This window comes from Strigops habroptila, chromosome 12, assembly GCF_004027225.2.
Source record: "Strigops habroptila isolate Jane chromosome 12, bStrHab1.2.pri, whole genome shotgun sequence".
In the NCBI taxonomy this organism is placed as follows: Eukaryota; Metazoa; Chordata; class Aves; order Psittaciformes; family Psittacidae; genus Strigops; species Strigops habroptila.
The window spans coordinates 9,471,788-9,494,482 of NC_044288.2; the positions used below are offsets into that span (position 1 = coordinate 9,471,788).

Here is a 22,695-nt window from a genome sequence, read left to right on the forward strand (position 1 = left end):
GGTTGGGTTTATCCCATCCATGCGCTTTTCATTCATTTACAGCTGATCAACACGAATGGGGACCAAAATGCCCTTTGAATTCTGTGGGTCATGGAGAGAAACGACAGGTCAAGAGAAAGCAAGAGGCAGATGTAGTGGCAGAAAGACCATTTTGTGGCTCTGTAAGTTACAGTGGGGCCAGGAGACTCTTTAAAACAAAATACAACTTCTAAAGCAGCACAGAATGACAAATTGGAAAGCTCTTCACATTACCAAGGTCATCCTCAAACCTTTCCAACACTGCGGCACTATACCAGAACACACTTCACCCAAACAGATGTGATGGCAGTTTTGAGAGAATAAATTAGATTGAGACTTTCTGATGGCACTGAATGCTGGTCATTATGTTCCTCAGCTTGCTGAGCAGCCAGCCCTGCAGCCTGCTGCCAGCATGCAGAAATGAACAGCTTGGGTGGATTTCAAGCGACAAAAGGATCACCTGAATAGGCCAAAAATATGAAAGATGTGCAGAATGTTGTGCCTTTAAAGTGCTCCTACAAGCCTAATTCTGGATTACAGCAAAGCAGAAACTTCATAAACACTCAAAGTGTGTGCTTAAGACAAGTATTTGAAATATTTTAAGGGGTTTTTTTCCTACATCATGCAATAAAGTAAAGGAAAAAGATAAAATTATGCCCAACTGAAGTTCCTCAAAATTTCAAAAGTTCCAAGCAAGGAACTTTGTTTTTAAATTAAAAGCTGATAAGCCATTAAGTGGCCTTGATAAAAGCCAAGATTCTGGGGAAATTGAAAACGGAGGTGAGTCTGATTTTCAGCTTCAGATGAAGAACAATTGTCTTCATACCCAAAATCCTTTTGATAGACACTCATTGTTACGCCTTGGGTCTTGTTACAGTATTTTTGCAGGTTATCGATTACTATCTCTGTTCACTGGTTAATATTTTGTACTTGTCTTATTTTCATTGCCTACTTAAAATTCACTGAACCAAAAACTCATACAAATGACTCCTGGAATTCAGCTTCGAGTTGCTGTGACTTTGAGAACCCATTGATCCAAATATGCTCCAAATAACTGCGTGTCAAGCCTTTATAGCAGGGTTAATTCACTTTATGGCCTTCTTAATGCATGAGGTTTTATGTTTTACTGTATATCTGCTGTTTTGAGAGTGCTGTGTTGAATTAAATGCATATGCGGTTCAAACAGGTCCAAGGTGACAACTGGGGCTAATTCTAAAGCACTTTAAACAGCCTTCCAGTACCTAAAGGGGCCGACAAGAAAGCTGGAGAGGCGCTTTGGACAACGGCCTGCAGGGACAGAACAAGGGGGAATGGCTTTATCCTGCCAGAGGGGAGACTGAGATGAGCTCTGAGGCAGAAGTTCTTCCCTGTGAGGGTGCTGAGGCGCTGGCACAGGGTGCCCAGAGAAGCTGTGGCTGCCCCATCCCTGGCAGTGTTCAAGGCCAGGTTGGACACAGGGGCTTGGAGCAACCTGCTCTAGTGGAAGGTGTCCCTGCCCGTGGCAGGGGTTTGGAACTGGATGAGCCTTAAGGTCCCCTCCAACACAAACCAGGTTGTGATTCAATGAGTATTATCCAAATTTGTGGGTTTTTAATGAAAAGCCAGAAGTCAGGAAAATAGAATCCACTCTCTTTAGAAAAGAGGTTATTTAGCAAAAATAGAGGTTCTTCATTAGCATCACAGCTTGCCAAAGAGCAACAATGAGGTATGCACCGGTGCGGGGCACAGGGTGACTGTCATGCACACCAAGTTTTTCGGTGCCCTGGTTTAGAAAATAAAATCAATAGCTACTGAAATTACTTCATCTATAAAATGCCATATTCAAAAAATTGAGAGTCCAGTTTAAGAAGCAATCAACTTGTCACTGGCCTTTTGCCTGCGCTCAACACCTCAAGTTGAACCCTGGTTTTTTTTAAGGAGTATTAACCACATACACATACTCTGTAGCTCTGATCATTGAAAAAAGCCCCACAAAAGTCTTTCCTTTTTCAGTCTCCCGAAGGGACAGGCAGCAATAAAACTTTCTATCATCCAGGTGAAGGAGACAACATGGGCCTTTTCCAGGGAACGATGTCAATGAATGCTTAACTTAAAGCATGAACATAAAGTTATGAAGATAAGTGGGATGACACAAGTACTTATTTTTCCACACTAAGTAATTTGGTGACTTTGGGATCCTTGCAAACAGCACATAGATAGGTATCAAGATTACACACAGTAATCCAGTAATGTGGAAACAAAATGCAGAAAACATCGTTCCCATGCAGAATATTCAGTTAAACACCTTCCCCACAACACTCACATTACCAGAAGAGATTTAGACAGGTTTCCACCATGTTTCCTCAGGGTTAGTCAGAAGCCACACACTCAGGTCTACAGACCTGGCCAGCTCACCATCTCCTCTCCACTGCCATCAACAAGAAGCACAACAAAATACATACGAAAACAATAAGCCCCACACACTTTTACCAACCTCCTAGTTCATGCTTATCTTTTGGAGCACAATAACCTTTAGAAACAAGCCTTACATAGTGTTTTCATGGCATGAAACACAAAGAGAGACTATCTTTACTGACCATACGTAGGAAGGCAATGTTGCCATCATAGATATTCATATGCTTTCAACACCCAGAACAGATAAAAGCACAAAGACTCACGGAAGGCTGTGTAGAGCTCCTGAAGGGTTAAGCGACCATCATTGTTGTAATCATCAAACCGAAGAAGGTCTTCTAGTGTACAATCCAATAAGTCATCTTCCAGGTCCTCCTCCTTCATTAGCTGTAGCAAAAAGAACAGGAAATCTTACATGAAATGTAAAGCTACAGACTCCCGTCCTGGCTCATCCAAGAGGTTTTCCATTACATGACCTTTGGGGAGAGATATATTTATCATATATATCATTACGTATTTGCTTGGTAAAAACGAGGAAGATCTGCTTTTCTTCTCTGTAGGTAAGGACAAAATTGTATTCCTTGCTTTTAGGACTACAAGAATGCACGGTGTGTTCAACACTAAAGTGTTTTTCCAGCCCCTGACAGTTTGTTTCTTATGTATTCCAAGTATTTCACACACTCTACATTAAAAATGGTGAGAGCTTTCGAAGTCATACATCCACGTTAGCGAACAGCCAAAATCAGACCTAAGCATAACGAACATTTTGAGTTCTCCTGATTTATTGTAGAATGTGAAGAAAACTGCTGAAGCGTTGCATCTTCCAGGCAGGAAAGCTTTTTGCTGTAGTCCAGGGACCTTTTATTTACTATTCTAGTCCTGGCCCATTATATTGAAGCCATTTAAAGTAATAATGCTAAAAAAATGACCCTTCACCTGGCAAGTAAAAGTGTTCAATAAAAGTGAGATCAACCATAACTTCCAAGATCAGTCTTCTAAAGATGGAAATTTCCCTTTGTCTATCTTTGTATTGAAAATTGATTAACTTTTCATAAGACTGACAAGATTTTACTAGCCCTTTTGATTTAATGTCAAGAAAAACAACCCCAAAACGACCACAAAACACTTCAGCTGCAACAAATTTGGTAGATTTATGAATCTGACTTTAAAACACATTAAAGTTTTAAATGGAAATAACATTCCAATTACCACCAGTTTTAATAGCCCTGCATGCCCATGGCTGCAAAAATATATGGACTTTGCACACTGCCAGGTTCAGAGGGAAACTATTCAATGGGGTCTGCCACCAGCCAGCAGGCAAAGCAGCTCTAAATAGAGGGGGATGGACCATCTGCTGCCCAAAGCAATTCTATCATGGAGAATACTCAAGCGGGCAAAGACCCTCACCACCTCCCAGTGCAAGGAGCTGCCCCCTAATGTGGGACTGTCCTCTCTGGAGGGAGTCTGCTTCCAGTTTCTCCTTTGGGGCGAATCCCTCCGCAATGAGCCTCCTAAAGATCCCCCTGCAGTTCTTAAAAATGACTTTTTCCTGCAGCAATGCACATTACCTGCCTCGTGCTCTTCCTTGCAGACAAGGTTATAGTGCTTGACTCTTTTTCCTTTAAATAAAACAAAGAAAATGCACGGCAGCAGCTCACACAGCAGCCAGAGAGGGGGAGATGCCACTGCATCGCTTCAGCTGCCTCTACCCATGGGGCAATGAAATTCCCCCCTTTGGGGGAATTTTGAAGTTGCAGAGAGCGAACAGAAATCAGTAACAAAGCTGCCTAACAATGCAAGAGAAGGTCTGGCAAGACTGTAACATGGAAAATTAAATATTCCTCATTACCTAAAAGGAAAAATCCCTTGAAAATTGGGAGAATAAACTGGTCATGTAAGCGCACATGAAAATCATCTCGTTGCTTGAGCTAACAAGAAAAATCAAGAACTAACACTCTACACATAAACTGTGTCCACTGCTGCTGTGAGACCCTGGAGCTGCTCTGAAAATGTGTCCTCAGCCCAGTCAGGACATCAGCCACGCTTCCACTCAGGGGCCCAAGATCAGCACCATTCAGGGAGGGATTAAAAGTATTCATAGCTTATCTGCACTCTGCATTAAACGGCAGTATTTTGCCTTTAAAGAGGTGATCATGCTGTCAGCTCTGTAGTGCTGGTGGCAAGCTTTTGGGGGGGATCTTTGGGTGAGGGGGCTCCTAGCTGAGGCTGAACTTAATCTGGTCCATAAAACTGAAGTGGCCTCCAGATGTGCAAGCACATTTACTGGTTTTGATAACAGTGCGAAGAATTAAAACGATAGTAGTTGAGGTCTACGCTTGTGAGAGAGACCTGGGCTCCCAGCACATCTGCAAGTGAACCCAAAGTAACTTTGCAGCAGATCTTAAAGCACTGAATCCTGCTTCTTTAAAATGCAGGTTGCTGTTTCTTCTAATAGTAATAGCTTGCAGGATGCCAAACCTTTATTTCCATGAGAGCTGTGTTTTAATATCCTGACGGAATAAGTTTCATGTAAAAAAGGGGGAAAAAATTGGAGGCTAGAACAGGCACGTAGGTGTCACTATGCAAAAGCTGGCTTTGAATTCAGATAAAAGTGTTTTCTTCTACCTACCATGTCTTTATAAAAAAATCATTGCATTTAGATGAACTATTGTATATATTCATAGCTCTGAGATCTAAAGGAATTTCTGCTGACACTTTGCATTGTGCAGAAAGGATTGTGCATCATGTCAACAGCCTGAGGATTAAAATGCAGAGCAAAGTGTCCCACACAAGAGTGAGCTCAGGGAGGAGAGAGTTTGTGTCTTTGCTTCAACTTGCTCACAGCTTGCATTTACACGCTGCAACTACAACATGCTTCATGTTTGCTGGGAAGCATGAGCGCAGATGAGATGCTCCTGTAGAGCACAGGGGGAAGGGGCAGCTCACAGGTCGCAGGTAGGTATTGGCTCTTAAAAGGCATTTGCTTTCAATAACATGGAAAAGATCTTCCCACATCTGGCATAATGCATTTTCTTATATTTACAGGACTGTTTTCCCAGCTCTGCATGTGCAAAGAGCAAGTTCAGGACCCATAGCAATCAGCTCAAGTTCCTGGGCTGTGTGTTCAGTTCACTTTACCAATTAGATGAGTTCCAACAGCGCAGCATGACCATAATTAGAAATAACAGTTTTCTTTCCAGCTCCCACCTTTTCTATCGTTATCCAGTTCTGCTCATCACCTCAATCTCTAGCATCTGCCTAGGGATTTGGTGAAAACAAACCTGTTAAAAAATATTCCAACTTTGTTGTCATGTTACTACATGCTAATTCACGGTCCAGAAGGCAAGAAGGAAGAATTAAGAGATTGCTGCCTTACCTACACACACCTAAAAAAATCCACATTAATTGTCCCCAATAGCTGGAAATACTTCAGAAGATGATGGTTAGCAGCAAGGATTAGTATCCACTTTCAGAGGCCTGGATGGGGCTGGAAAGCTGCCGTGTTTGTTGTTTGCAGAGGATCTTCAAACGTTTGAGACACCACCATCTCCCCAGAGATGCAGAGAGAAGCTCACACACTGCAGTAGATTTTCCTCCTTTACCTGCTGCCAGCCTGGACAGTTACAAACGATTGTTCTCAGCAGAGTGCTGCTGTGTTACATTCAATTCACACTCTGAATGAAAAATGCAATCCACTTCATAATTCCATTGTCATTGAACAATAAACCCACCTGCGCCAGTTCAGAGCTGCTGAGATGTCCGTCACTGTTCACATCCAAGTGCTTAAACAGATCTTCAACTAAAAAGCGCTTCTGGGATACTCTGTCCTTGGCTGGGCTGCTTGGTGGGCTCTGCCGATGAGCCTGCAGGTCCAGGAGGATGCTTTTGAGCCGGCTGTAGTCTGCCATTGTACAGGTGTCACCTAAAAGATAAAACCACATTACTGGACATCAAATTAGCCTTCATCTTTTTAAAGGACTGAGCTCCTAAAGGGAAAGATGAGGCACAGCCAAAGACAGGTTTTCTGCATATACAGCACCACTCAGCTCTGCACTTGAGGAGCTCCTGAAGTCGTTACCTTTTATAATAGCTGGCAGTTTTTCTCAATCCTGCTGTCAAGGATGCTCTCCAGCATGTTACCTTCCAGATTACAGGGCTTCAGTTACAGGCTTCCATGCTCAGCTTCATAATCCCTACCCCTATGAAACTGGCTCTACATTTTTCTAAAGATAAATTTGTCTATGCTGTGATCCTAAGATGAAAAATAAACCTGGGAGAGCTGATGCTTAGGAAGTGCCATGAATAGAAATAAATGGTACGCCTGAGAGTTACCCTGTGCCAAACACGGGGCTGATCTGAGGGAATCCTTAAAGGCAGCCCAGGGTGGTCAGATGGCCGGAGGGAAGACAGTGAGGAGCTCCTGCGGCTGCGGTGTCACTGGTGCCTGCCCACATCACCCCACTCCAGACTGACATAAACGCTTTCCTCAGCCCCTGACCAAGGAAAAAGGTTATCATCACAGAAAAGCCCTCGAGCCCCTTGCTCTGAAGCGGCACGGACTTGACTGGAGGAATCAGATTCAACCTTCATGACCCCGAAAGCTCATGCTGCTCTCACAGCAGCCAGATCTTCCCCAGCTCTTCCCTGGGGAGCACCTTGCTCTGATTTAAGAGCATCCTCCTACAGAAAAAAACACATCCTGATGCCCCAAGTGGTATAAGATGTTACGGTCCTTTTCTGCTCAACTGCTGTCTGGCAGAGCTTGGCAGAATGAAGGATGGCAACTGTCCTTTTTTTTGCAAATCTGTTTGCTTTAGTGTAGACCACAGCAGGAACCTGGCTGACTCTCCCTCGGAGTGGACCCTGGAGCACCCTCATGCTCCAGCTGTCCCCCCAGATGCCCTTTTCTTGTAATGTATTTTCCTCTAACGTAGATGCCCTTATTCGCTCTAATGGTGGTTTCAAAACAACTTTTTGTTTAAGTCCCATCACTCATCCTGCTGGATTAAATCTAAGGGAGCCTGGTCTCACCTCAGTGTAAGGGGCAACATCCTTGTACATCAGTTCCCCAGAGGCTCCAAACGTTATTCCTCTGAACAACAACAGAAGACTCTGGCACACTGACAACAATGTTCCTGTGCTTTTCTTGCTGAGCTGCACCATTTCTCATCTTCTGGTCCCACTCCAACTAAAACCCAATTAAGATTCCGGGAGGGAAGCACATCTCTCATAGCAAACCCACCGACTGTCAACCCTTCATATAGTGTGCTCACAACTTCAAAAACACCGTGACATGAGAGGGTGAGAGAGGACACAGAGGCTGGACATGCATTCACCAGTCAGGTCAGTGCCCTACTGCTACACAAGCAATAACTGCAACACAAGGCTCATTTTCCACCCTGAACTCAGACCCTTCTTGTTTTCAGAGTTTCTCACTGGGATATTAAGCAGTTGCTAAATTTTTCCTTCCCTCTGAACAACCTCCAAAGAGCTCTTGGTCCCACATGGGATCAGTCTCATTTTACAGGAAAAAACAAAAGCCACTCAGCTACTATCAGTCTATCTGCACAACTGCATGTTTAAAGAGAATTTCGAGAATGAATTGCATATTAATGCAATGGCAAAATACAAGCAAAGAGCAAATGTCACAGAATCACAGAGTGGTTTGTGTTGGAAGGGACCTTAAAGCTCATCCAGTTCCAACCCCCTGCCACGGGCAGGGACACCTTCCACTAGAGCAAGTTGCTCCAAGCCCCTGTGTCCAACCTGGCCTTGAACACTGCCAGGGATGGGGCAGCCACAGCTTCTCTGGGCACCCTGTGCCAGCGCCTCAGCGCCCTCACAGGGAAGAGCTTCTGCCTCAGAGCTCATCTCAATCTACTATTTCAGTACAAACATTGCATCTCTATCCTTGCACATATGGGACCTGACTGGTCATCCACTGGCGATGCACCCAGGCTGTCGACCGTGTCACATGGTGTGAGCCAGGAGATGTTGATCTGCTTTCATGGCATTACAACCCTCTTTGACTCTCCCATCTTCTGAAAACAAAGTCTGAAAACAAAACTGCTCTTCTTGGAAAAAGTACACACGCACTGAGGCTGCAAGACAGCCCATTTGGGGAATTTCAGAGGGTCAAAGCCATGCTGCAGCCTCCAGGCAAATGTGATAGGCATGAAGAATGAAATGAAGGAAACAGGGAAGGACAGAGATGGTGACAGCCTCTGGCTGCAATTCTCAAATCCTGCTATAAGCTCACTAACCACTCTTCCCCCACTACAGTACTGCTGTGTCCAGGGTCAGGGACCATCGACCCAGCAGAGCCCCATCCTGCGTGGCAGGGTGATGCAGGTGTGTTCCAGTGCGTACACAGCAAAGAAAACCAGCAGTAAGACAATTATGTCCCTATTTAAACAGTAAGCCCGGCTCCACACGTTGTTAGCACACAGCGCAGCTGGAAGGTCAGAAGGTGCTCTTGGCCCCTGTCAAAACTGCTCCAACACCTCATTACCTTCACTTCCCTCTGGAGAACAATGACCCTGCCGCTCTGCTGGAAGTGGGTCCCTCAGCATTGCTGCACAGTGTGACTGTGACAGGCTCCGCAGAGCTCGTACCTCAGAGCTTCTTCCCCTGACATCGACACACCAGAGGGTTGTGGTGACACATATATATGCATAGAAATCATAGAATACCAGGTTGGAAGGGACCTCAAGCATCACCTGGTCCAACCTTTCAATAAATATATACATATAACTTATACATTCAATCTCACTGTAGTGGAAAAACAGGGGGAAAAAACACTCCAGATCAGTCTGGCCAAAATCATTCATGCTTGGGATGTTTGATCTGATGTTTTGCTGTGCAACCCAGACCTAATGCCGTTTTAAACACAACTACAAGGCATTGCAGCAACCAGGCAGATGCTGGAGGCACTTTATAAAAGACACTGCCTGCTCCTCCAGCAAGGAAGGGAAGGAGCAACTTGAATCATTGGGCAAGCCAATGCAAAGGACATTGCATTGGCTAGCAAAGAGCTAGGCTCTTCTGTAGTAAAGATCCTTCCCCTCCTTTACTAGGCATTATTATTTCATGTTTTATTATTATTATTCATTATTATTATTATTCATTATTCATTATTATTATTTCATGTTTTAACCCATCTTCCCTACAGAGACTGGTAAGAGTCCTTCCTCAGAGCTGATTGTATAGGTCTCACAAAGGATAGCTCTGTATTTTCTCTCCTTCCCACCAGCCCCTCTCCTGCTGTCAATGACACTTGTAATCTTCTTATATTGTGCATAGGATATACCAGCTTTATCTACTAAATACTGTCTCTTCAGGCAGCATTGCCACCTCTTGTTCTTTTCTTCCAGGTATTACAACCATGGCTTTTAAACTAAAAGAATCACAGAAAAGCCTCTGTGTGCCCTCTCACTTATCCCCACTCTCGTCTCCGCTTTGCTAAGTACCCCCAGCAGCTTCCTCTGCAACATAAGCTCATCATTAGCAGGTTATCTCACCTCAGACTGCTCACATTGGCATGTCTGGTTAATGGATGCGTCTCAGCTCGGTTTCCTTGTTAGGAGCTTCCTGGGGGCTTGGATTCTGTTTGCAATTGCAACCAGCTCGGGCAAGTTTCCCAAGGTGGCTTGCTTGGAGGTGGGTCTCCCAGCCTGCACATAGGGAGGTGACTACCTCTTCAAACATGGGTTTCACAGGACTTCTTCCCTCCCTGTTTGTGAACACCAGAAATGCCACCATGTGTGTTTCCAGTGCCTGTGCTGTACTACTAACACCTCATCTCCTGTCTGTACTCCCAAACCTATCGGCTCAGGGCACCATCCCCACCACAGAGCTGGGGGAACTCAGACACAGATCTGGGGTGAGCTAAATCTGCTGTTCTGTCTTCCATGCCCTAAACTAATACTCTGCTTGATCATCCATCTTCACTCCTGTATATGAGGGCTGGTTAGAAAAAAGGTATACATTTTACTTCTCTATCTCTAACCAGCATCCCAGTATGATTTATTCTGCTGACTCCAGGAGAAGAGGAGACCTAAGGGCATACCAGAGGCACCAGACATCAAAACTAAAATACTTATCATCTAACACAGGATGGGGTTTTTTTCACAGGAACTTTAATAACATAATACCACTATATCTGGATTCCAGCTTAGAAACTACAAATAAATAAACAAATATAAGGCCGCCTTCACCATTTCAAGAGACTATCACTTCTACTCTTTTGAACATAAACCTAGTTTGACAGCAATGCTTTGTACAACAAACACAAGCCTTCCCCATGAAAAGCTGCATGGGTTTTGTCCTGTGATAGGATGCTCCGGGCAGAGCTGCTTTTGTTGCCATCCCACTGCTGGAGGTCAGCCTGTATCTCTCCTGCGAGCTCTGCATCTGACTTTGCAGCCCTAAGTAGAAAACACCAGTGACTTTCAAACAAACCTCACATACAGTGCAACTCCCTCCCATGCTCTTTGGATAACACTTCAATACACTTGTCATGCTCAATACAGGGATTTCTGGCAATTTTTATTGTAGAAATGGACCATTAAATCCATCCTCCAGCAGCGTCTCTCCAACCCCAAACCCTGCTCCTGCAGCAGCCACATTCCTGTGATGTAGAATGAAGCAGAACATGAGGAACCACACTGCAACACCCCCGGCCAGGGAAACCCATGATCTACCCCTCCGTGCTGGGGGAGGTCTCTGAAGAAACAAGCCGTTTTCATCCATTTCCAGCAGTTTCAAACCCAGTGAAGCCTGGCACTGTTTGAATGTAAAAGCCAGACAGGCAGGCAAAGAAAAACAATAAGACAGAAGGAAAATAAAAGAAAAATCCAGCATATTAAGGTCCGATTACTAAAGTGTGGCCAATAACTGTCACATTTGCACACTCCGTTCACTCCAAGCAATGCTGTTTCTTGCTCCGTTTTGCAGCGGCTACGTAATTCATCCTGTTTAGCACTTCTGCATGCTTTGGCAGATAAAATATTGATCAGCCTGCCAAGAAACACAGAGTGCCATTCTGTTTTCATGTCAGAACTCAGTAATGAACTACATTTATCAAGAGCATCCTCTCTGTGAAAGGTCAGTGGCGGATGTGGCTAAATTGCGATGACAGATCATTAATCCAGTTCCCTCAATAATTGCCCTCTTTACGAATTTTACTCCTGTTTCTGTGAATTGTAGCAGGGTTTTACAGCAGGATCCCGGAGCAATCTTCAACCCACTTCTGAATCAAAGCAGATAATGGAGAAACAGCAAGTCTGAGGATTAAAGTCTCCTTCAGAGAAATGCAGTTAACAAAGTAAAAATAAAGTGAGGAAGTGCAGAGCTTGCTTTGATGGGTAGACTAATCTCCCTGTAAAATATTGTTGTGCAAGGCACCTCACAATGCAATGAGTGCTAGAGATGTCAGTACTTTAAATACCAGTGATCCGATAACACCCATAGAGCACCAATCCCAATGTCCCTGGTGTTCAGCTAACCTGACAGTAGCTGTGAACCTAAACATGTACAGAAGTCTTTAGAGGATTTAAGCCCCACTGGTTGCAGAGCTATTTTTCAGTACTACAGGGGCTGCATGAAGGGCAGGTGGCATCTGCAGCTTTTCATAAGATCTATGACAAAAGCTGTGTCATCATTAGTATCCAGGCTAAGGATAAGAGTATGATTATCCACACAAGAAGGTATATATGGACATACAAAGCTTCTTGTGACCCTCCAAAAACTCTGGAGGAGGTTCCCAGTACAACCCAGGGCTCCAGCCCTGGAAAATCTGCAGTGGTGCTGCTAATCCCAACCATCCCAGGATTAGACTCCATATGATATCACTGCAGGTGAGTTAGGACATCACAACCGGGCATCCCACCTCGATCCCCCAGCATCCCCTACCAGAAATCCTCCCATGACAGCAGGACCGCGCTCCTGCTCACTGCCACCACAGGGGAACATAATAATAACCCAGTACAAATAAATCACCACCAAAGGTGAACTCCAGTGGCACTAATTTTCAAAGCAACCCTTCCCCACCACCAAATGTGGCAATTAAGAGCTGTTTGGAGCAGGCTGAAGAGTGTCATTTCTAAGGCAGGCGGCAAAGGGGGTGTCATTTTATTTGACAGCTGCTCTTAGACCGTGCTGGTTATTTTCAGCTGTTCCTATGGCAGTTTTGTAGCTTCAGGAAGAAATTCAGTGCAGGAGATGGGAGCATTAAGCTTTGTTTTCTCACCTGTATCCATGGGGCAAAAAGAATGTGGCTACTGAAAATAACATTTCTAGACAAAATTCAAGGGATTTCAGAAAGTTTTTGGTTTCAAATAGCCTATCCTTCCACATGCTTCACTCAGCCTTTACCTGGCATTGTTCAAAGCATCAGACAATGACTAAACTAAAATGTTAAAGGATACAAATTTATTTATGAGTGTGGCTCCTTAATTCTTGTGCCATTTATGGCTAAATTGCCTATCAGCAACAGCGCGTTTTCATGCATACAAAATGAAAGCACCAGCATGCCTAAACTGCAGAAACGTGGTCCCAAAACATCAGACTGCTGAATCTCGGTGAGATGATTATGTGAACTCTTTACACCAATAATCCGTGGCCTGTTTGACTTGACAGAGCAGGTTTAGACAGGGACAGGAAAATTAAAGATGACTTCAGCTCTTCAGGGGTCTCATTGCAAATCCCCATTCCTCCATGCAAATTTTCTATCTGTCTCTTTCTATCTATCTTCTTCTTCCTTTAATTGCTCTGTTTTGCACATTCATGCAGAGATTGGATGGACATTCCTTTTCCTGTGTGGTTGGAAAGAAGAAGATAAAACCCTGCTTTTCTCAACAAGTTCATGAGCAGTCTCCTCTGAGCAAGCGTAGCAGCTCGCTGCAGTGAGAGAGAACATCGAGAAAGCTCTGTGAAATTCAGAGATTTCTTGCAATTTAAAGATACCTGTGAGTTTTGAACCTTCCTTCTCCTGCTCCAACTTTTATATGCTGCAAGTACTAAGTCTGAGCAAACCAATTTAGACTGAAGAAAAATTAACCCAAATCTTATTCTACAAGAAATCATTGTGTCGATCATTTGACTTTTGATCACTCAGAGAAAGCCTCCTATAAAATACCAGGCAGCGCTTTGCAGCAATTACACTGCAGGTAACCACACAGCAATGTTTCTATAATGTCTGATAATAACTCAAGGAGCATCCTGCTGCTTCCAAGCACCACCAAAGACCATGATCTTCACTATCACTGCGCACAGAGGAAGCCACGCACCACAGATACAGCATTTAGGCAAAGCTGGATAATCGCATAATGCTGCCATCACAGTGCTACCTGCCCACCTCCTTTACACACAGCTAAACCCCTCAAGGCACCTGTTTTAGTCCTGATTGGAATTTGCAGGTTAAGTGCAACTCTGGTAAAGTTCCCACTAAGTGGAGCAGATGTTTAACATCATGCAAATCCCTGAACATTTCCCATCCTTCAGCTGCTACTGCTGAAAAGATTCAATTAACAATAAAAGCCCAAACTAACTTATCTTAGGGATATGTTTCAGTTAATAAGATGTACATTTATCAGATAGCCATATATAATTTAGCAGCAATGGGAAGCTGACCAAATATATCGCAGAAATGGAATGGAATATATACTATGAAGCAGACAATATTAAACAATAGACATTTACAACCTGGAAGAGCTAAAACTTGCCTCGGTGTGTATTTATTCCAATACTTCATTTTATTACAAGAAAAAGCAGCCATCTATTACTCTAAGAGCTTTTAAAATATATTAGAAACTTATAGCATCAGAATATAAATCGCCCAGTCTATAAACAAAACCCCTATTCCTACCTTAAACAATTACCTTCCAAACCGCATAAACCTAAATGAATCACACACCATGGCCCCAAATGCACAGGAAAAGAGATGGATGGATTTGAAGCCTTTCTTGGGAAGCCCAAGAATTACAACTTGGTTTACACCAAAGCCAAAAGCAAGTTCTAGATTTGTACCCTTCCTAAGAGGGAGCAGGCAGTGGTACTGGCAGGAGATGCCAGGGAAGGAGGAAGCATGCAGGTGGGAAAGCACGCAATAAATGTAATTTATCAAGTGCCCATCACCACCTCAGCAGTGTGCCACAGATTTATAGATTCTTTCAAAGCCAGAAGGGACCATGTGCACGCCCTGACCACCTCCATTACACAAGCACCAAATTCAAGGAGATTTTCCCTGCAGCAGCTCCGTAATTTGCTTGCTGTATAGCACGCTTCCTAGGAAGGTTTCCAGCCCTGATTTAAGCACTAAGAGCAATTTTTTTCAAATGATTACTTAGTCTCAGTGGGTAAAAATATTTTATTTTCAATTTGTTGAGCTTCAATTTCCACCTACTGAATTTTGTCATGTATTTATCTGGTACATCAAACCGTAAGTCTCATATCCCATGTTATCTTCCTGATGTTGGATGTTTGCAGCGACGTTGGGCTCAGCTCATGTCTTACCCATCCTCTCTGATGAGCTGTGGGATACAGTGGCTCTCACTAAAGCAGCTTCCATTCTAAATGGCTGTCTTTTATCCTCTTTTCTGGGAATTGTATCCCACTTTGGACAACAAAATGACCGTGGCCAGGTTCTAGTCAGCAACAGGGGGCTCCACCACAAATCAATGCCCGCCACCTGAGCTGACTCAGACCCTTCATGGTACTACAACGTGATGCTCCACTACCCACAGAGAGCCCAAGCCCATTACCAAGCCAGGGATTTCTAGAAGATTATGGTGGACAATTGCTTTCATCCCACCAGGACATCTCTCTCAAAGAAGCACTCAGACAGCGTTCCCAAATGCTATTTGGCATAAAGAAGGTGCAACTAACAGCAGTGTTTGGGCTGGGAAGGTTTCCTATGTGACACCATAAGCAAACAAGGCTGTTGCTACTGCTGATTTCATTATTCGCCGCCTGCTGAGTATCAGCTATTATTTTTGTGTTAAAAACCTTAAAACATTTGTCAAACCAGAGAGAAGAAACAATGCTGTGAACATCAAAGCAGACAAAGAAGGAACACCATGCAGTCAAGGCAAACAAGTCCTAAGTAACCCCTACACTGCTCCTTTAAACTACTCAGTGGATGCAAACATAGTAATAGAAATCATCAGTGAATTATGCATGATTGATAAACAGAAAACTGGCTATGTCTAATGATTAATTTATTCATAGAATCACAGACTGGTTTAGGTTGAAAGGACCTTAAAGCTCACCCAATTCCAAGCCCCTGCCATGGGCAGGGACAGCTTTCACTAGGCCAGGTTGCTCCAAGCCCACCCAACCTAGCCTTAAATACTTCCTTGAACAAATCAAACACATCAACAGGTAAAACCAGGAAGACTTCTTTTAAAGCCAATAGTATCTTTTGGAATACATCTCCTGTAAACTGTGCTTTAGTTTTCATTTTTGCACCTGAGATTGCTATTCTGAAATGAATAGACCTGGCAGACTATTAATGTCTGGGGAATGCTGCTTTATTAATGTTGAAGCCAAATCTTCATAAGCAATTTGCAGGACAAAAAGAAAAATAACTCCTTCTGGCCATTTGAAGCACCTGAAGATGCCTGAGACACATCCATTTGTCATCATGAACTGAAGAGTTAATGTTCGTACAGCAGGGATTAGCTGAGCTCGCTCTTTGCTTCAGTAGTTACATGAGGAAGAGTCCCGGTCCATCAGTCTGAGTGACCAGAAAGCCTTGGCCACATTTCCACTGTAGCCAACTCACAAACCTCACTTCTATATGGAAAAATCTCATTGCAACATTAACCCAGATAACCTGTAATTTAAATTAACCAAACCAAACAGGCTTTTTTTAGATAAACAGTATGTTTGCTCCTTATACCTGTTTCAGTTGATGATGCTGTGCAATCTGTTGTTTGACATTTTACAATCCTCTATGTAATTCCTATTAGAGAAAGCAAAATTGTCTGGATTCCTCTGGGAAGTAACCAATGCTCACTTTTTTATGGCTGACTGGCACATCTATCAAATACTTCTAGATAGCAAATATATTATTTGGAAGCTTTAATAACCGTTAAAGCCCTCTGGCATTAATGTAAATTTTGCTGATCCTGTTGTGCTCAGAAACTCTTACCTTTCCAAACAATTCATTGGATTCTCCTGAAAGAAGGAGCAATTCACCATCTCTCCATATTAGCCACCCCACGAATCTGGCTCCCTGGCACTTTGCTTTCTTACTGTCTGGCTTCTTATCTGCACCATGAAGAATGCATGGGAAAAGGGGCTGGCAACGTGTATGATAAAGGCTACTGCATGCCATCCTTGGTGATGGATGGAGTCAAGAACACTAAATTTCTTTTTGGGGTATTTGTGTATACAGGTTTTCCCTGCTGTCTTCTTGGAGTTGCTCTTGCTTTATCACAAGACCACAGGATCTGCCCTGGGATGGCTTCATCCTCTATTACAGTAAGCTTTTAAGCAGTTCTGAGCCAGCCATTGCCCATGGTCACCCTGTTTCTCCCAGAACACCCCCACTCAGAAGGCGTGTGATGTGTACAACTGCCCCTGCAGAAAGGGAGAGCAGAGGATACGTGTACATGCTGGCAACTAGTTCCCGTGACATTTTCCATCCAAATGCAATAGAAAAACACCATAATTCCCCCCAGACTGTGTGTCCTTCCACATCCTCATAACCAAAGGCATTCAGAGAAACCCACTGCAAAACAACTGCTGATTTTAAGCACTTCCCCATCTTACAGTTGAACTCTCAAGTCTCACGGATCGTCTTGCTAAGCACTGAAGGACAATATGATTACAGTAAGCAGGAGTATTTATTATTGTTAAGTATGTGTGTAATGGTCTGATAACGATGTGCTGTGACTGTTGTTCAGATGTCATTAGGAGACCTCTCAGGCATCTCATTAGCAGATCGTAACATACACCCTAAAGGGCATTACTGCAATTAGAAAATATTAACTTCTAAAGAGGAGAACAGGCACAAGGAGGGAGAAAGTACTTCTCATTTAAAAAGGACTAAGAAACCTCACACAAGAAACTCTTAAATTGGTCCAGCGACAACAGATTAAAGAGAAACATTTACAATGTGCACATGTATGCGTGAGGGTTCACTTCTCCAAAATTTGATGAGGTCAAAACTATTCGCTGTAGTAGCTCTAAAAGTTCACAAAATAAGTGTTGGATTTGTGTTGTTTTAATCATTCTGCACAATATAGGCACCCCAGAAATCACAGGGCCTCCCATAACGAACGGACAAAATCTGCCACAATGGCAGAATGTCCCCTCTGTGTAAAGTGTTAAATCCCAGCCTTTCCACATGACAAACAGTGCAGACTGGTTCCTACAGCACCAACTCAGCCAACTGACCACAGTATTCAATCCAGCTACACCTTCAAGTACACCTTGACCTGCCCGTACTGAGGTAGCTGCAGCATTACAGCTCTCAGGGTTCCAACTCAGAAAAACACAAACACATCCTCTCTAACCTCCCATTTACAATCCAAACCCATGCCACTCCAACGGAGCCCAGATAACAGGAACAATCACATTTGTATTTCTACTCTAAATCCACATCATGAGGAGCAAATGTAGCAGATCAAGAAACAGGTTGAATAAATAAAAGCTCACCAATGCAACAGGCTGTATTCTGGGGGTGAATTCCCCTCCTATTTCTCTGTGGGATTTTTCTTTTCTCTTAAGTGCTATAATGGTGGATGATGAATGGGACAGTCATCTAAGCACTGGAGGTGCTTTGCTGCTGACAACACAAATAACCTTTCTGCAGTTCAGGGTAACCATTCTGGAGTAGATCTGCTGGAGGCCTGTCAAGATAACAATATCCCCACACTGAACCATCAGCAGTGGGATTTTTCATTATATATGTCACTAAAGTACAGGGGAAAGCTTCTTACTGCAGAAATAAAGGGGTGAAAACATGTTTTTCCTGAAGATTTTCAGTACCGAGAGTGACATATTCCAGGGTGAAGTACAAATGACAGATCACTGTGTTTTGATCTGTGAGCGCTCTACACTGAGCCTTTGTCTAGAGGGAATTAGCACAATTTAAAAGCTGGGACACAGGGAGCAAGGGCCCTGAGGCACAGCACGGTCATGCCAGCACTTGTGTCCCCACCCTGCAAAGCTCCAGCTTGTGCTTTGCTTAACAGGCTCCATGGAGAACCCTCCTGAAGAAAAGGGCTCCCCAAATTCCCATATGTCCTTTGGATGAAGATTGCCTCTCCCATGGCAAACCCACACACTGCCTGGTTCTGCCTCAGCCACAGAAACCCCCAAATTATGGCCATGCTGAAGAGGACGGAGGCAGCACAGAGCATTGCCCTCAGGACCCTGCTGCATCCTGACAGCCACCCCTGTGTCAGAGAGTGTTGTGGGGCGAGAAAGAAGGAAGAAAAGGAAAGCACATCACTTGACTCTTCCAGTAGAAAAGAGTTTAAGCCATGAAGGCAGGTTGGACAGGGCTTGGAGTAACGCGGTGCAGTGGAAGGTGTCTCTGCCCATAGCAGTGGGTTGGAACTGGATGAGCGTTAAGGTCCCTTCCAACTCAAACCAGTCTGGGATTCTATGATTTACAGGATAGCTTTCTACACACATATTTACCATCTTAGCACCTTCCTGCTCTACTCCAGAGACCCCCAAGTATAGTGGTGAATGTGTTTCATATACCAGGAAATCTTATAATTTCATTCTCTGCTCCATATTCATAACACTCAGTATTTATGTCAAGTGCATTAAATATAACACAAGTGACAGACACAAGTGCTGTATCTCTTGGCTCCCAGGGCTCTGCTGCCTGATGAACTGACACGACTCCATGCCCTTATGCTCACATTAACCATAAAGTGTCGCAAAGGCTTGGGCTTATTCGTGATTTACAGCCAGCCTTCATTCCCACAGAGATCATCAAAATCCCACCTAGCTGTGTCCAAACAGCACAGGACACAAATGAAACTCAAACCACTGAAGAGGATCAAACACTGACGTTTATTATAGCTGGAGCTTAAAATTCAATATTGCAGTAGAGAAGGATGTTAAAACGCTGTGCGGGTTTAGCTCCTCTTTGCTCAGAGAGGCTGCTTGATAACAGTAAGTCTGGTTTAACATAGTTTTATTGACATAAATTCTATTTGTGGAGGGCTCTGAAGGAAGAAGCAATGCTCCTGCTTTGCATTCCCAGCCACTGGGTGCCCAAAGTGATTTTCTTTGTCAGGAGACAGACGTAGCTTAACCTGCAGCACAAGGCACGAGTAATTCACCAGGCTGGGCATCGCACAGTGCTTGTGCTGGCATTACAAGAGCCAAAATCTGGATACTGAGTGCTTTGAAGAAGCAATGTAATTAAGTTTTATGTAAGAAGTCCTTCCAACGCGGCAGGTTCTGTAGCTAATAAGACTTGTTGATAACACGCCTGTTTCCCTGGTGAAAACCTTTTCTAATCATCTCTGTATCTTGCTAAAGACCCTTGCAAGTGTACAAAGATTCTACATTAATGAGAGAGTCAAATCGGTTTAAACATGGTCTTGCATAAATGCTTTTCTCCTTGTCTTTAGCACTACATAAAACACACCAGCTATAGAAAACCAGTGAAGGTTCCTGCTCTGGAAGGTAAGTCAAGGAATTTAATGCCATTTATCAAAAGTAGGGTCAGGCCCTCAGTCATGTCAAGTATTTCTCACACGCCATGCGGTTTTGTGATGTACAAACTAAGATGTAGCACTCTAGGCTTCTGTTTAACCATTTGAAATGTGATGAAAAGTGAAAACATGATTCAGTGTTCAAGCTTTAATTAAAAATTTAGCCAAACCACATAACAGATGATGAAAACTGGTGCACCACAGCCCTGCCCATCTTCTATGCATCTCAAACCCACAGCTAGGCACATTAAAAAAGCACCAAAAGCCTGCCATGTCTTTATCGCTTTGATTTTAAAGCATTATCAATGGTAACATATTAATACTGCAATTACAGGGTGATTACATTTTTATCCCGTGGACTGCCTTTGCACTCTGCTCACCCCAAGTTTATGATGGTGGAGTATCAGTGAGATTGCAGGACGTAGCCTTCATTGGCAGCACAGAAAAGCACACTGGAATCAAGACCTGTGCTTATTTATTTCAGCATCTTTTCCCTGCAGTCATATAAATAAATCAGTGCATTTTCTGTGTTTAATTTCCCACCCATGTAAGATACAATTTTGGTTATTTCTTCTGCCTAGGCTGGAATGACCTCTCTAAGAAAAAATAGCAGAAGATTCAGACCATCATTTGATAGCTTTGGCTGCATCCACATCAACAGAATAGGAATAAATTAACCATTCCCTCTGTTGGCTGATGCATTCTGATAAGCAGTGGCCAGTCACTGTGGCCAGATCCCAGCTCAAGCTTATCCAAGCAAGTGAAGTAACCTCTTGAGTTCAGTTTTGGGGTTTTTTGGTGTGTGTTTGGTTGGGGCTTTTTTAGCAGCCAAGCATCTGAAAACTTTTAAAACTAATAGTCTAAAATGTTATGCTTCACATGCTAAGATTTGTAACACCACAAACTGTTTTAGTCGCAGCCAGTCAAGCAGAAAGTATCTCTACGGCTGTCAGAGAAATTTATTTTGAGCTGTGAAAAAATTATATTGCTATCTAACATAAGGTATCATCCTGTCGTGCTGAAGATGCCAGCCAACAGCCCGCTGGCCTAATTCCTATTTCAGAGATACTGCGAGTGACCTACACACAGAGTGTGATGGTGGTATTCAGGAGCAGATTTGTATCAGCAATGTAAACCTGTGCACATTTTAAGTAAAGAAATCTAGAAAGATTGCACATGTGGATCTGTTAAGGGGTGCAGAAGGTCAGCAGGAACTCAGCCTGTGCCATCTGAGATGTCTATATTGCACAGACGTATATAGAAATTATGGAAACGCAACGCCACATGGTTGTTTCTTTGCAAATCACTGTGTCCACCATTTCCTGCCTCCTGTATCCACATGGAAAACACAACACATGCCAAGGCCCTGAGTAAACCAGTAATCTTCAGCAGAGCAACATTTTCATGATGCTCCTTAGATTCTGATCACCATTTCCTACAACACACCAAGAACCAGGACTTTCTCTGGCTGTGCCACTCCTTAGGTCACCTTCTGCCCATGTGTTTTAAAACCTTTAGCGCCTTTGCCTTCCAGGTCATTCATTCCCAACAGGCTCTTTTCCTGTTCCCTCCATACATTCAGGCTGGAGGAAGCCATTCTACCAAAACATGAGTGCCTGAAACCTTGAGCATTTGAAACCAACCCCAGAGGTTTCCAAATCACACACTCACTCTGGCACAGCCTCACCTGCTACTGGACAGCCTTTCTCTGCAACACTTTATCAGGATCTTTTATCAGCATATTATGGTGTAACTGCTTCCTTAGAGATATTCAAATGTCAAAACAGTTCCTTTGCTTCTATTCATTAAGTCTTAAAAAAAGAATTAAATTCTCATGTCAGGTAGATCTCCACAGTCTTTCAAGTTAAAAGACATTTTAAGAATGCTAAGACTGAACTTAAAAAAACCCCAAACATTATTAGAAGTCAGAAAGACACTGAAATAAATTTCTCTTCCCAGTTCTAATTTATTAACTCCTCATAAGACATTTAGAAAAGCTTTATCTGAGAAAGGGGGATGCTCCAAAAGCAGTTTTCCACAGGTACATATTTGTGATGTGAGGGAAGTGAAGAAAGAAAAATGTTAATACACATTTGGCTAATGCCATATTCCCTGGTGCTTCACCTCCTCCCACATGCTCAATTAGCTGTTACACTGTGAGTGAGGGATGCAATGCAGACCAGAGAAGAACCTGAGATAAACCACAGATAGTTCAAGACTGTGACAATGCCACATTTAAAACAACACCTGGCAGAAGTACCTGCAGATATCTTGAAGTCATAAAAGGGAAGTCTGCACCTACAGTATTTCCTTTGAGGAGTGAAATGCTGACAAATTACAATTGCGGAAGCTGTGCAGATAAGAAGGTTGACAGATCAGGACCATTTCTAAGGAAGGATGCCACCAGCAGCATCCTCCATCATTCCACCATGATGGTGCCGCTGTAAGACAGTGGCAAACCTTTTAGAGATTGCTCTAGGAAACAGAAAATGGACGCAGCCCACAACATCAAGGCAAACTTCCTGCCGCTACTCCTCTTTTCATGGTTTTGTTAACAATATCAGCAGACGTTATTAATGAAACTAATCTCTCAGCTTCA

At 43.4% G+C, this 22,695-nt stretch overlaps 1 protein-coding gene across 3 annotated transcripts in view; it reads right to left on the reverse strand.

The window, feature by feature from the left end:
* The window catches only part of FSTL4 (follistatin like 4), a 205,597-nt gene that overhangs the window by 93,254 nt on the left and 89,648 nt on the right, over positions 1-22,695 (reverse strand). For all 3 annotated transcript variants that reach the window (XM_030504791.1, XM_030504789.1, XM_030504790.1), the window contains exons 5-6: positions 6,141-6,331; positions 2,676-2,796 (exon numbers count right to left, since the gene is read on the reverse strand). In XM_030504791.1, coding sequence (XP_030360651.1) covers positions 2,676-2,796; positions 6,141-6,331 — 312 coding nt within the window. The remainder of the gene's footprint in view (positions 1-2,675; positions 2,797-6,140; positions 6,332-22,695) is intronic.